This window comes from Homalodisca vitripennis, chromosome 2 (genome assembly GCF_021130785.1).
Source record: "Homalodisca vitripennis isolate AUS2020 chromosome 2, UT_GWSS_2.1, whole genome shotgun sequence".
In the NCBI taxonomy this organism is placed as follows: Eukaryota; Metazoa; Arthropoda; class Insecta; order Hemiptera; family Cicadellidae; genus Homalodisca; species Homalodisca vitripennis.
The window spans coordinates 220638491-220654310 of NC_060208.1; the positions used below are offsets into that span (position 1 = coordinate 220638491).

Genomic DNA, 15820 nt, shown 5'->3' on the forward strand with positions numbered 1-15820 from the left:
AAATCTTCCTCAAACCATAAAAGCTGTTTATCAAAGACACAATAAAACTTGCGCTCGTGGACCTTTATGAACGTGCGCCCTAATGTTGATGAATTGATCCGAAGTCTGGTCTACCCCAGGCCCCACAAATATGAAGCAGTTGCTACTGAAAGTTCTTAAGTTTTTTCACATGAATCTGAAACAAATGCTACGGGGTCCGTGAAATATGAAGCAAGTACTCTTACGATCCTTTTGTGGCACTTCATTTTTATTCACTTGAAACTAAGTAATTGCTTCAAAATCAGCGTAACGAGGCAAGTACTAATTTTTACTCACATCAACCAATGTTCTCATCTGAGATTCATCTAAAAAGCAAAGTTACACGTTTTGGTTCTTTTCCGAAATTTCCCCGCAGTCATGGACAATTTTTTATACACTCTAGGTTGTGAGATTAAATATTGTTTGATGATAACCAGACCGTCCTTGTGTAAACATGTAAGAAACGTTGAAATTAAGTGCTGGAAAGTCATCTTTTACGTTGTCGAACGACAATTTGGTTTCCTTAGACACTGTGGGATGGCATAGTTGCAGTAGCTGAAAGAACAGAAAAAGGATGGATTGGGCATTAGCATGATTCAACAAACCATTCGCTCTGTTACAGTGAGTCCGTAATTGTAACAAATGGAATCACAAAGCAATACAGGAAACACTAAATGCAATTTTTATGACAGAAACACGTCGAGGGGACATCGCATCCATTTTCACCATTTTATATATGCAATATAATATCAATCTGGAAGTTGACGTAGCTTCGTCTTAGGCTTTGTTAAACCCAACTTGAGTCAATTGAGGGTGATTTCACTACATTGACATCATCCAGGTATGCATCCTTGTTACAATATGACGTGTACTGTAATACACACTTCACTTTCACATCGCTATGACGCTGTTCTTGTTCTAGTTTGTACTCAGGTATGAAATCATGCGTCTATTTACAAGTACATGTGATTTCACCACACACCTTCAGTGACTCATGTGTGAGCGATAAGATACTAAACGTGTCACCTTCCGTGCTCTTCTTTTATTGTGATGCGTTTGTCCTTCAATAAGTTTTATCATAGAATTTTGAAGATGTATTCTGTATTGGCTATTCTTAATTGAATCACTACGTTGAAAAACACACTAACCAATACTGATAAGTATTTACTTTTGTGATGTGTCAGAAGACCCACAAAATTGAGATTGATTGAGATTTTGTGACCTTCCTTTCAAAAGATATCACAAATTAAAAATTTATCGGTATTGGCTGTTTTAACTGTTGAACTGTGAAATTGTTTGAAAACCAGCTGTTTGAAAAATACCGCAATCGGTGTCAACTTGGAAGTTCATGAAGTTTGTACATCTTTCTTAATTATTGACTAATGGTAACTGCAAATTTGAAATTATAATCTACAGTCTTAAATCCCTACTTTTGTTATTTTAGTAGTATGTCGCCCTTATAATTGGTTTATATTATTTAACATGTTTCTTTTTTCTACAAAATTGTATATTTAATATTCTTTTTGTAAACAATTATGCTTAATTTACATAAGGTACTTTCACAAAGACATTGCATTATATGATAATATTCTTCAAAACTATTGCAAAATGTTTATATAAATTGACTACGTTATGTTAACCGCTAACAATTCTACAAGTTTGTACATCTTTCTTAATTAATGACTAATGGCAACTTTGAATTTTGAAATAGTCTTAAATCCCTACTTTTACTTCATTAGTATGCCGCCCCTAAAATTGGTTTATATCACTTAAAACTTTTCCTTTTTCCTGCAATATTTATATTCAATATTCTTTGTGGAAACAATTAGTACACGTGCTTATTTACGTTACACACTTTCATAAAGAAATTGCATAATATGATAATATTATTCAAAGAAATTTCAAAATGTTGATATAAACTAACTGTGTTATATTAATTTCAGTTTTGAAGTTTAGTTCACCAACAAGAGAGGTTGAGGACTCGCGAAGTGTGAAACTGCAAGGATGTGAGAAACCAATCGCAGAGATAACTGACGTTACATAATAGGATTCACAGGAAAACACAATGATACGAACTACATGATAAAATACTCAGTGTGCAAGTGATAACGAAGAATATGTCTCAAATCTACACAGTTTAGGAACAGAAAGAAGAAAAGTAAACATAATTATAATGTAAAAAGATGAATCTCATATTTGAGGAATTTGGTTTCAGGATTCAACCTTTTCAATTGCGAGTAATTTGAATCTGTCAATGGGGCCTTTAAAACTACGTAACACTAATACTACAGTTTCCAAACTTGTTAACAAACAAACCACTTTAGAATGCATATACAGCGTGTCCCGTAACTTTCTGGACAAAGGTATACCACTTTATTGCTCAGGTCAAGACAAACATATTTCACCATATGAACATGGGTCTCCGATGCTTAGTTTCCCATCCGTCTGTCTATATGTACTCTTTATAAAAAAATAATATATTTAAAAATAATGAATTAAATTATACAAAATTTTGAATCCGAGAGAAAAGTTCAGGACTGTAAAACAATGTACAGAACACGCAGGACCCGATATAGAAATAAATATTAAATTAAAATGTTTTATATAATATTTAAGTAACACTTAGAATGTTTTACTTACTAATACTTACTGGTTTTACTTACGAATAACCATTTAGATAAGATGTTTATTTTTAAACTACATTAAAAACTTTAATAAAATGAGTATCTAAACTTATTAATGATTTTTTACAAGACTGTTGTAAATTTGATTAGAATTGGATTGGTAAGATAGTATTGAATATTCGTAAGAGTATTAATCTATTGTACAAAAACTATTTCATGTGGTGTTTTATAAGAATAGATAAAGAAGTAGCGATTCTTTAATACTGCCCATTCGTAATTTTATTAAAAAATATTCATATAGCACTTACTCTTTGAACTGAACTCTTTAAGTACTTTTAATAAATAATAATGTATTATTAGTTCTTAATACTTGAGTATACTACTATAAAGGAAAATTATTGTGGATTATGCTATTTTTTATTCTGAAGTTAATGACATGGGCATATGAAAGTCCCGTAATGTAACGTTCTTCTGGCAACCGAATCCATTCTGGAAAATATTGTTTCAGTCATTTTAAAGGCAAATAAGAATAATACAGAGTGTTGTGATATAATTTAATAAATTAACGTATTTTTTTAATACTACCTAGCCACGAATTACTTTTGCAACATTGTAAATTGAATAGTTAGTATGAAAGTTAGACCACAAACGTTGGTTTTGTTACTAACGACAGGACATACGCAACAGCTCAACCTCAAGAAGGATGCCAACAAAACTATAACATAAATAAATAAAGATCCTTACCAGGGACTATGTTTAACAATATGAAATAATAATGGTCCTTTTTATATCTATACTAATAGGATAAGCTCCAGGGTGATCACTTTCAGGAAATTGTCATTAGCTTTAATTAATTCAAATTACGGACTAATCTCGTTCTTTGATTGTACACTCCAACGATTCGAATGCTACGTACCATTCCCGTGCTCTAAATTCTGATTACATTTTAGTCCGAAACCAAAATAGATATGTAAGTTTGGGCTAACCTTGAGGTAACCCATAAAGAAGTCAGTACGTACATAAACCCTGTGATGCTGCTGCAAATGAAATGAGTCAACAGTCTAATAAACTACACAAACCACAACATCGCCATGTTCTTTTACACCGTACTTAAATGTCCACATTGCAGTCGTACTTGGGTTTATAGCGCCGCTTGCTGACGACGTGGACGTAACAAACAACAATGTACCGACTTTACACAAATGTGCCTATTACTACTCATCCAACACGGTATTACTACTACTCCAACACCTTATTACTCTAACTAGTAGGGAGTTTTCGATGTAATTCATTAACTATGACATTTCGCTGGTTATAGGACCACTTACAAAAAGACACTGGGCGATTTTAGTTCACGCAGGGTGGAGTAAATACCCCTCCGCCGCTGTGATGCCGCCCTCTCCCACTATCCCCACCACTGCTCGGCACTCGCCCGCTTGTTCTATCCCCTGACCTAGTCGCTGCCCCTTAGCGGCTAACCTCACACCAAAATGCAAGCTCCCTGGATACGTTTATGGTTACATTAGTCTGTTCAATTAATATTTTATGCTTGTATAGGCATACAAACAAAAAATACAATATACTTATAGAATAGGTAAATAGCTGCAGTGTAAACAAAATGGCGCGAGCGAGATACAATCCATACAGCTGATAACAGAGACGATAAGATGCTTGTCCCACTTTCAACCCCTGGAGGGGCCTCTCCTGCGCGTGCCTGCTCAGATATTTGCTTCTGCGCAGGTTTCTTTGCGAGCTGTTTTTTATATATCATATTTTACGTATAACAGACTAACAATTACTTTTATTACCACAACTGTGTTGATATAACCTTATTACAATCTCTCAAATTCTTTATTAAGAAACATCTTTGTTCGTGCACGGCAACACTTTATAAGAGGATATTTCATGTTATACAAACAATAACGTCAAACAATACAAACCGTAATTAAATACTTTACAAACTACGTAAAAAATTCATTCTGTTGTAAAATGACAATAACAAACAAATTACGTTTTACACTTATTAAAGTCCATGGTATTTATATGAAGATTATAAAACTATTTATAATTTTAAACTAATGATTTAACACAGCCGCACACTATTTCTACTGTGCAACCGTCATTTGGGTGCAACTTACATCCTTTATATAAATGGCAAATTTACCGAGTGTCTCATCTAACACACTGATCAGTTCTGACTACTCAATAGCCAGCGTATCAGCTTATCGAGGACAGGGATCCGGTTTGAAACCAGAATTGAGCACACATTCTCAAACCCACAAACTTAGGACCTACCTGAAATAATAGGATAGATTATCGGAATGAAGGTTTACAACTTTTTAATCCTAATATTTTTAATGTGAAAGTACCTTTGTTTGTTTTGTAAACTACTGAATCGATTGTACAGAAATTTTACGTGGACTTGTAATATTGTTGTGTAATATTAATTCAAAGAGCCTGTCAAATGTAATCGACGCCATTTTAGACCTCAGCGATTAGGTTTGTACCATATAAATGTCTTAAAACATAAAATTGTCATAATTGGTATCTGAAGACTCCCTTTGAAGCAGTCGACAAGCACTATTCTAGAAAAAAATTGCTGAACTGTTCGTTTGAACTAATGTACCAATTCCAGCTCTAAATGTTATAAAACATTTTAAAACTTTTACTATAAATTTAAAGATTGAAATAAACCCCTCCTTAGTTCTAACAGAACTAGGCAGAAGTAGGCATCTCTGATATGTGTTATATATTTTCTTGATCGGGAAACAAAACAAAATTAACTATGGAATAAAACAAACTAAGAACAAAGTAACTTACAATGGCCATAATTATAAACTTGTTTACGTATTTTTTCGATCCTGGTAACAAGGCAAAATCAAAATTGGTGTCGGAAATATAATTCACTCGAACCAGAAGTGCTCATAAGGGTGGAAACCCTACGAAATTGCGTGGGAAGCCGTGGGTAACTGCTAGTGTACAACATAAAAGTAAAACTACATATGAGTTAAAATCTTTTTAAAATCTGTAAATAAAATACTGAAAAATTTAGCAATGTAAAGGATACAACAATAAAATTATCAACGGATCAAATAATTATAGAGTTAGAGTTAAACAACGCCCAGATTAGAATGTTTATCTTTTCATTCCAAGAATAACATACTCGAGATTTTTGTGTTGCAATATGCGAAATGTGTTCAGTAATGACAACACCACAACTGATATCTAAACCTATTGATTACTATATTTGATGTTTGAGAGGATACGATAAGTTCAATTGTATTTTTGTGAAAGAATTTCTTGTAAATTTCACGATTAAGAAATTAGTGTTTCAAGCTTGGTTTGGTTTAGTTGTCACACTTGTTTATTCATAACAGTCCATTTATTTTGGACTCTTAAAACAGGGATATTAGGTTTAAACCGTAAACAGACGTATAAGGGTTCTGGATATAGTTGAAGTTAATTTTGAAAGTTTTAGATAATAAAGTTTGGAAACAATCTTAAAACCACACTTATAAATAGATAAAAGAGAATACTAAATCTTTTTAAACTTTATAAACAAATGTCACTATTGATATGCCAAAATTTATAAAGTAAAACAAAGTTTTGTTTTTTAAATAAAACTTTCTTACGTTGATGAAAATCTTTGTCTAAATATAAAAAATTGAAAACGTAAATTTATCAGCAAGTTGATCGGTATTTTTAACTACTCTTATTTTATACATTGCATGCTAACAACAGGAGTTCACCGACGGGGGGACGAACGGGACCTGCCCCCCCCCCAAAAAAAAAAAAACATTTAATTTCAAAATAATGAAACTTCTAATATTCTATTCGACTAAAAATGTTTCGAATTGAAATCAATCATAGTCAAATATTTAAATTTAAACTTGATAACTATTTTAACTTACGAAATACACAGCACTGCTCATATAATAATTCAAGTTTGCTCGAAATTATTTTTATGAATTTTATGGTCACGAAGAAACTACAAAAGAGAGGTTAGAACTTATATTATTTCTAATCGTTTCTACCTGTACTCGTATCGATTTAAAACTGTGTTACAAAGTAATCCTAAAATGGTAACTGTAACAGAGTAGTTACAGTTCCAGTTATTGTTACTGCTAAACGAGTCCGAGTACTTTCCTGGAACGGCGGTAATCGTGTACACTATCTGTATCGTAACATTACCTGGAATTGTAACCTGTACCGGGTACTTTAGTTTCACGGACAGACGATATCCGGTACAAAGTATCTGTTACAGTATTCCCGACCTGATCAGTTGTCACAGTAGTGAGTGAGTTGCTAACCTCTGAGCAGTTCTGTACTGTGTTAGCTTGTTGTCTATCTTTGTCACTACGCGATTAGCGCGTTAAAAAGAGCAGTTGCCGGTTACGGTAAATTAAAAAAACCTTCTCAATTTAATCTGTGTTAAAAACTAAACGTTTTAACTATTGGTTTGCAAAATTACACGTTCAAGATAATGACTAAGAGCTCCATAACGTGACTAATGCCAAAAATTTAATTCGGCAATTTAGTAGCAACTTTATTTTCATACTATTATAAACTACATACTCAATTTCAGTACACTTCTATCTAACTTGCATAAGCATTTTAAAATAAAATGCTTATACAAGAAAACATTTATTTTATGATCATTAATCGGATCCCCAATTCTCCGAGTTATGATTTTTCAAAGTTATTGTTTTGTTGAAAGCGCCAAACATGAGTATTTCTCGTTGTTATCTGTATAAAAACTGGAAGTTATTGTTTGTGAACGGTTTTATATGTCGAAACACAAAAACAAACAAGCTAAATTTTAACATAACTCTCGTTCTTTTAGCTCTATTAGATATTAGGTGGTCAACTTTCAAACTTGAACGTCTATACTTTTGTAACCGAGAGTTGGTATCAAGGTTTAGCTTTGATATTGATTTTTTCTTTGAACTTAAGTATTTTGTTCGATATTTTGTTAATATTAAATTTAGTTTTGGTATACTAATAAGTTAGTTAGAATTTAATTTTTTACTATGAAAGGATTGTGAAGGAAACAGAATTTTTCCGGACATTTTCCATTGTTCAATGATACATAATGACACATAATTGCAAACTAGGTTACCACTTATGACTGAGGTGGTTGGTCGACGAATGCAGACATATTTTGACTTGTATTCTGTAGTTCAGTGTTAACAATTAATGTTGTGTTTTGTTTTTTATTAAGTGCATGTTTTAGGGTTAGTGAAGTTGACCCTCAACATGTTTGTGATTCCTTAGTTACGCCTGTCACAACGCTCTGGCTTGATTTGTTTATTTTAACCTAGTTTGTAATTTGTTAGATTAGTTATTTACCTGAAGAAGAGATCAGTTTGCAGATCTCGAAACGCAGTGTTACTAATTTTTTATATCACTGAACGATTGCAAATGTCCGGAAAATCATGTTTCCTTCACAGGTTAGTTGGTTTTAATATAAACTGTATTTGTTGAAGAAAATTCTAATTATCCCTGTATAAGCTTCCTGGTGATTGGTGGTAGCGTGGTGGTGTTACTGTAAACTTTATACACTCTGACCTGATCTTTGCCCTTCATTTATTAGTTCAGAAGTTCTATAAAATAGCGATTTTCGGACTTAATATTTCAACAAGTTTGCGGGGAAGATCCACTAATTTGTGGAATTTGTCATACCTCTGACTCCCCGGTGTTCCAGAAACCCCCATAGAAAATTGTAGGGTGCCCCACTGCTAACACATCTTCTAGACATCAAGGGGACCTCAGAAATAGTGTATAAATTAACATTAAAGTAAATAATCATTGACTTAAATAATTACAGGCTGGGTTAGTATCCAAAACATGAGGAAACATACTTTGTAAAAATTATATGTGAGCAATTTCAAATCGAAATTTCATCAGAAGATATGTGAACAATCAGTGGATAAATTGATCGGTAAAGAGAAACTCTCCAGAATTAGTATTCATTTCATGCATACGAAGCCAGAGCACAACGGAGTTTGTGGTATTTCTGGCAAATCGATTTGCAGCTGTGATAGGACAGCTCTTATCTTATCAGCTGATTGTCGGGTGGTTGTGTAACAAACACTGACTTAATAATCCTCATGGCACTCCTATAAATGAGCAGGTACTAATATTAAATAATCGACCTATGGAAAAATACTAGTACATCGATCTAACTAATCCTCCGAATGTTCCTTTTCTACGTAAAATATCAATAAACAATTTCTATATTCAGCTTAAACTGTCTACAGAAAATTAAACAAAATATTATAAATAGAGCTATAAGAACACAATAAACATAGAACATCAACACGGAAAATCAAAATAAAGAATGAATGAGGTAGAACCATAAGCATGCGATCTGATTTTATAAATTAAATTTGTTGAGTAAGTCGCCTTAAACTTAGTCCATTTGGAAATTTTGATTTGGTGACGAGCTGATGGCTTGTGCCATGCTACTTAGGCTTATTGTATTCACTGAATATGTTTCTCCGAAATTTAAATTGTTTAAAGCCATGTGCCACTATAGGTTACTCTGTCTTTTTATATTTATATGCATACCTTTGCCCTGTCATCCTTGTTCTAAGAGACTTTGTTATTGAGCCAATGCAATCTTTAGGGTATGACGCATTGAATTTTATAAACAATATTTTATTTTTCACGGGATAACTTTTCAAATATGCTGTGCGTTTTTGTAGTAGAACTACTTTTACTTGTTCGTGTTTGAAGTAGAGCATATGTTGCATACTAAACACCTGGGTTTATTGCAAGGATGTGATCCAACTGTTACGCTTTCCTCTTTTTCTTTTTTTATCTCATTTAAGCCTCAGTGTCGGCTATGCCGCTTCGAAGTACACTGGTTTTTGTTATTATGAAATTTTTGGACCTCCCCGGGATTCGAACCCGTGATCTCTCGGTTAGAGAGCCGAGACTATAACTACGCTTTCTTGTTCTTTGTGCTTAGGTAATTTTGTGTGTACTGAAATTTCTTTAAAAACTGGTGGTTTTCTAAATCTTATTCTTTGTTACTTGAATCAGAGCTGTCCAATAAACTGTGTGCTACTCGAAGAATATTGTTAATTTTATAAATTCCTGGGTGGTATTTTGTTAAAAACTTTGAATCATTATTGTCAAATTTAGTTTTATTTGCTCCAATTGATAGTGATTTAGTGTTCAGTTTGTTGTTTAGAAGTTTGCGAGGATACCCCCTTTTAGAAAACTCTGATAACAAATTATCAACTTAATTTCCTAAGTGATATTTTCACTGCATACATTTTGGGGTGTTTTTGTTAAACTCTTTGGAATGGCTTTTTTGGCATGGAACGGATGACAACTGTCATAATATAGGTATTTAAATGTGTTCATGTTTTTATATTGATTTTAGTTTTCACCTTCTGATTTTCAATAAAAATATCTATATCCAGAAAACTCACAATTGAATCAGATATCTCCACGTAAACTTTAGGTTGCAGAAAGTGTTCAGTGATTATACAAATGTTAGTAAATGTTCATTACTATATGTCCATATCATGAAGACCATCAATTTAACGTTTCCAAAATATGAGTTTATATGGTTATTGTTCTAGAAAATCATCTTCAAACTTGTCCATGACAAAATTAGCATAATAAGGAGCCATCCTTGTCCCCATGGCTGTCCCTTTTTGCTGTTTCAGGTTTAAAAATAACTTTTGCTGACAACAGTTTTTTTAAACCTGAAGAAATCCATAGTTAAAATTAAAGTTTTAAATTTAAAAGAAAATTTGACGATGGAAGTGTATTTTTGGGGCGTTTGTTTAAATATGTAACAGAATCAACTCCTTGTTGGTGTTCAATATTTGTGTACAATGATTGTTTTCGGTAAAACCTGAAATAAAATTATTTTTGTTTTTCTTCTGTATGTTTATTAAACATATTTTCAAACTTTTGTAGGAAGCTTACTCGGAATGCATCAGACTCCTCAAATACTGGTCGAAATTATTCTCGGGAATATTAGTTACCAATAACTGATTATAATGTATACCTCTTCAAAGTTAACCTTTAAATTTGTTTTTCCTCCACAGCATCCAAAACAATTAACGAAAAATGTTTTAATAGTTCAGTTAGTTTTTTAGGTACAGATTTTGATTCGGACTGTTAAACCCCTGAGACGCCCCTTTTAAGGTTGTTTTGCAAGTTTACTTAGTGCACAATCAAAAAAGTGCACATTTAATTCTTAAAATCGTATTAAGGGCACTAAAGTATAAAAAAATATATGTAGTATCTTGGCTTTAACGAACAGATATTGCACAATTTGAGATTAAACTTTAAAACCAATTTTATGAGGAGCACATAGAATTACATATTACCTTTCTACAAGTTTACCTCCTAGAAAGCGCTCCCAACAGGTTTTACCTGGAATTAGAAATACTATGCATAGGGGTTGAAATATTAATCCAAATATTGATTACTGTTAGACTCTGACACTACATAGTGACTAAATAAATACAGTGAAATAACACTCCTTCGCAAGGTGCAAGGAAACATGAGTGAATGGAAGTCTAGTTAGCCACTTGTCTCTTCATACTCGTTCATTGTGACTACTTGTGCAGTCAAGTGCTCAGCCAGTTAGGTTTGGCTAAACACATTGACATCCACTTCAGTTCACTCACATTGGCTGTGGAGCAGCAGAGAGAAATGTATCTTCCTACCTGAGTAATGTCACTTTTAATCTTTTCATTTCATGGCATAAACAAAATTCTTAAATTCATAAATAAGGTCCTTCATGTTATGAGTACTTATCCCAATCTTTTCTTTTCAGGGCAGCTTTGAATATCTCACCCAAGGGCAAGATCGTAAGAAGGTTGTCCATACTGAAAACCGCGGTGGAGAAGTTCGCCTCCAAGAAAAAGCGGTTAAGCCAATCGTCTTCAGAGAGCGTTCTGCCTCCTAGGAGTCACAGCTTCCATGATGAGTTTAACTTCAAGATCATCTCTCCAAAGCTGAAGGAGAAGATAAGGCAACAGGCCTTCAACACTCCGATCACCAGGGTGGATTCTAATGGTGGGTTTCATGAAATCTTCTCCCTTCCCAATTAATTTAATTATTATGGTCTTTTGTTTCCTCGATCTTTTGGCTACCAGGCTAGAGCATAAAACCAATTCAGTTCTACCAACTTATTTAATGAGTAAATGCAGTAAAATACTCTGTAACTATACACCCACTCGTGAATACGTTTGCATCATCCGCTCTATTAATTTCTGTTAGATGTTATGCTCACTGACTAACATAGTATGTATCCTGTTAGACACATACTAACATACTGTCCGTGTATGTTTTTATAATCAGTTACTTGACATAGTAACTGCACACTAACAGGTAGTGAATTACAGAGTGTTTGGTCTAAATAAGGAATAAAAACGAAAACGTATTTATAATACTACCTGTGTGATTTAATTTTGTCCATATAATTGAGGTATCTGTATTGTTCTAATTGTTTTATTAATATGGGTTTCCTACAAATTGTTCGCTTATTACTGTTTTTACTTTGCGTATCAAAATTTGCTTCGCATATAAATAGCTCTTACTAATGCTTATTGTTTTTAACATAATGTGTGCTATCTAAACATTACTATTTATTTTACTTGTATATATTTCAACAGACACCGTGTTCAATATTTAATAATGGGTAAGAACATGGAATTGGGAGTGTCTCAGACGCCACCTGAAACCTTAAGTTTATTTTTTTTCTCTTTCCCTCGACGTTTAGTTGTTAAATTTTTCTCTTTTTTGTTAGAGTGAGACACGTATCCAACACTGTCCTTTACCTATTGTTTTTGTTAAGTTTATTGTTGTTGTTTCCCGATTTATATTTATTTTTTCCCGTTTTTGTTATTAATCTTTGTTCTTAGAATACTTTTGCTGTTCTTTAGTTAATTTGTTACACTAATTCCTACCTGTCTTTTTCCTATCAAGTAGTTTTTACTAAATTATAGCTGCTTCACCCTTACATGTTTGTTATTTTAAACTTTTATTTTTGTTAATTATTATACGCGTATTACCTTCTCTTCTTATTGTTGCAAATGCATTTAATTAAATGTTTATGTTTTTTAATTTTGTTTTTTTCACTAGTTTAAGTTCATTACTGTGCAATATTGTATCTATTCCGTGTAATGTTGAAATAAATAAACTAAACTAAATTGTAAATGCCATGTATTTCTGTGCAAATTCTGAAATCATAATGACTTATTTGTGGACAGCAGAAGAGCCGAGATCCCCGGAGACCAACGGCCGACTCACTCTACCTCTTAGGACTGATGCTGTTGTCTCTCCTCCAGCGCAGGATTTATCCCCTACCAGCCCCGACCATAGTTTTCCCGGACCTCGCCCCAAAACCCGCAAAAAGCGACCGCCACCCCCTCCCCCGGCTGAGTCTACAAAATCACCTAGTCTCGTAAGTTTGTACTTCGTAACTTTTAAGTCAAAACTTATATTTACTGAAAATCAAACCATCGTTCTACTTTAGCCCCAAATAATTATGTTTCTGAAATATTAATTTCGTCATTTTTATTCCTTAAAGAAATAGTTGATATTGTTTAATTTAATTATTTATTTGCAATAATGAAACCACTGCTTGTATGCCCAAGTCACAGGATTTCGGACATTTTCCATCGTTATAGGTTACAAAAGGTATAACACAACGTTTCAAGGATTGGAATCGTCAGGTCAGTGTCAGGTGGGGAAGGTATTAATACATACAAAAATAAAGAATAGAAAGAATTAAAGAAGAGAAAGAAAAAGGTTTAAACATACTCAAAAGCTGCTTGGAGCCCAGTCCAGGAGTTTTCACTGCACAGGATGCAAGTCCCAAGCACAAATCACAAGAACGATGATAACAGTCACACATCACAGTAGAGCAGGCTACAGTATCCCACTGTATTCCCTTCTTTACTTCTTTCTGTTCGTTATTTTTGTATTTATTAATACCTCTCCCACCTGACGAAGAGGATAGATTCCAATCCTCGAAACGTTGTTTTATACCTTTTATAATCTATACCTTTTACTTAGTTTACAAAAATACTGTTCTATAACTTTCCACTGAGATAAAACCAAAGTAATATACCATTTAAAAGAGGATATTTTAATGCATAATAAACAACAGAAAAGTACAAAATATGTATATTTTTTTTATATTGAGTTACTCTCCGGTTGAACTCTCGGCTAACCTTGTAGAAACGCTAGCAGTAGCTGTTTCAAGATACTGTATTTCCTAGTTCTGGTTCGTATGAAACTGCAGAGAGCTGTCATCTGGATGTAGATTAAAATACGCAATTCTATAACTACAATAAATTGTCGAATTAATTTATTTTGCTTATAGTCGATTGTACTGATTATTCTGAATAGCTTTCAAAACCTCAACATTATTTTTAGCATTTTTATATTTTACGTTTTTTTGATACTGTTAAAAATATAAAGGACTCCAGGGTCTTTTTCGTTTAAGGGCCAGCACCTTACAAACATACTATACCTGACTGACAGTGCATTTAATCGTTTTTTTTTTTGTGTTATTAGTTCGTAGGGCAGTAGTCCAGGTACTACTTCTAGTATGAACTCGTCTTATCTTATCAGTGATAAACACGCTCCGCTTATCTTTTGCCTGTAATGAAACCCGCGTTAGTTCTGTCTGGTTTTTCTTGTTCAATAAAGCGTGGTGAGTTGATCTGGGCTTGGACTTTGCAAGCTCGAGTTAATTTTTTTTTTTAAAGAGCAAGCAGCGCAAAGCGCTGCGCAGCGGGCAAGCATCGCGTGATCTGAGTTTTGAATAGGCAAGCTAGGGTCTTTTGTGCTGGCCCTTAAACGAAAAAGACCCGGACTCCAATATGATTACCAGATCAATTGGAAAATAATCTTAAATATTATTAATAATTTTATTTGTTTTTAGGAATTACCCAATGGCCAAGAAGTGGTTGAAGATAACCATTCCATCAATAGCAGTATAACCCAAGATTTAGAGAAAGATGCTTCCAGTGAAGAAGAAACATCTCTGAGTGTAGATAGCCATAGAGTGCAAGCTTAGTTAAGACCTTGACTGAAACCTTTAGAATTTAAAGTGTGTGCTTAATGCTTCCTAATGTTCACTGTATGTGCATTTAATATATTAATTTATAAGTATCATGAGTTATAAATATTTTATATTGTATATTATTAGTTGTTCTAACGTAGTAGAAGTATTATTTCTTTGTAATACTGTGATCAATTGAGAATTCTTTTTAAATTGCCAACGAGAACCGATGGAAATATTACAACAAAATTAATGCGCGAATTATTGTAGAAACTTACAAAGATTAACATGTAATACCAACTATATTTTACAATCTAGTGATTATTATTCCTTCCTCAAATTGCTAGTGGACTACTATGTTTCTTGCCTGGTATCAAGAGATCGGAGAGGCCCTTATAAAATGTAAGTAACCCTTGAATGTCATAACAATGTAGGCGACTCTAGTCTCAGAGTATTAATATAGAAAAAATGTATAATACGTCGCACTTCTTACGAAGTAAAAATAGAAAACAATGCTAGAAAATAATACATTTATTACAGGCCTAAAAGTAGCTACAAACTGTATGTACAGAACAAAGTTTACTAAATGATTTCAGCCCAATTTTTCAATTACATTTTCACAACTTGGTTCTCAGGAATATTCCAAATTCCAAAAAACTATAATATATGTGTTCGACTCAAATAATAAGTACGTGGTAACTAGACTATACCTATTAAACTACTTTTTAATGTATTAATATTACATATTAGAAGATCATTTACTATATTTACCATAGCAAATAAATAAATTAAAAGAAATCAGTTATTCAATTGAAACTTTATCCTTTACATCTTCCAAGGTATACAAGTGAATCTGACTACGCTTGTTGTCACTTAGACTTCAGAATCGGTATTCACACACTGTATGGATTTTGTGTGACAATTTTAAGCATTCTAAATGTCTAAGTATATTCGAATGAGATAGTGATTAAATTAGTATTAACTAGAATTTTTTCAAGAAGGAGGTACAGATGAGTTCGAATGTGAAGAATCTAGGGTCAATAGAACAGTAAATATTGTAATGAATGACCTTGACTGTATTGCATTAATATTTAAATGTTTAAGTCCGTCAATAAAACAAGTCTAGCTGACA

At 33.0% G+C, this 15820-nt stretch overlaps 1 protein-coding gene across 2 annotated transcripts in view; it reads left to right on the top strand.

The window, feature by feature from the left end:
- The window catches only part of LOC124355417, a 31993-nt gene extending 16655 nt beyond the window's left edge, over positions 1-15338 (top strand). The window contains exons 2-4 of one of the 2 annotated variants that reach the window (XM_046806557.1): positions 11449-11690; positions 12887-13080; positions 14569-15338. In XM_046806557.1, the coding sequence (XP_046662513.1) occupies positions 11449-11690; positions 12887-13080; positions 14569-14703 (571 nt within the window). In that variant the 3' untranslated portion in view covers positions 14704-15338. The remainder of the gene's footprint in view (positions 1-11448; positions 11691-12886; positions 13081-14568) is intronic. The other variant, XM_046806558.1, reaches the window with a different exon arrangement.
- Positions 15339-15820: the final 482 nt, after the last annotated feature.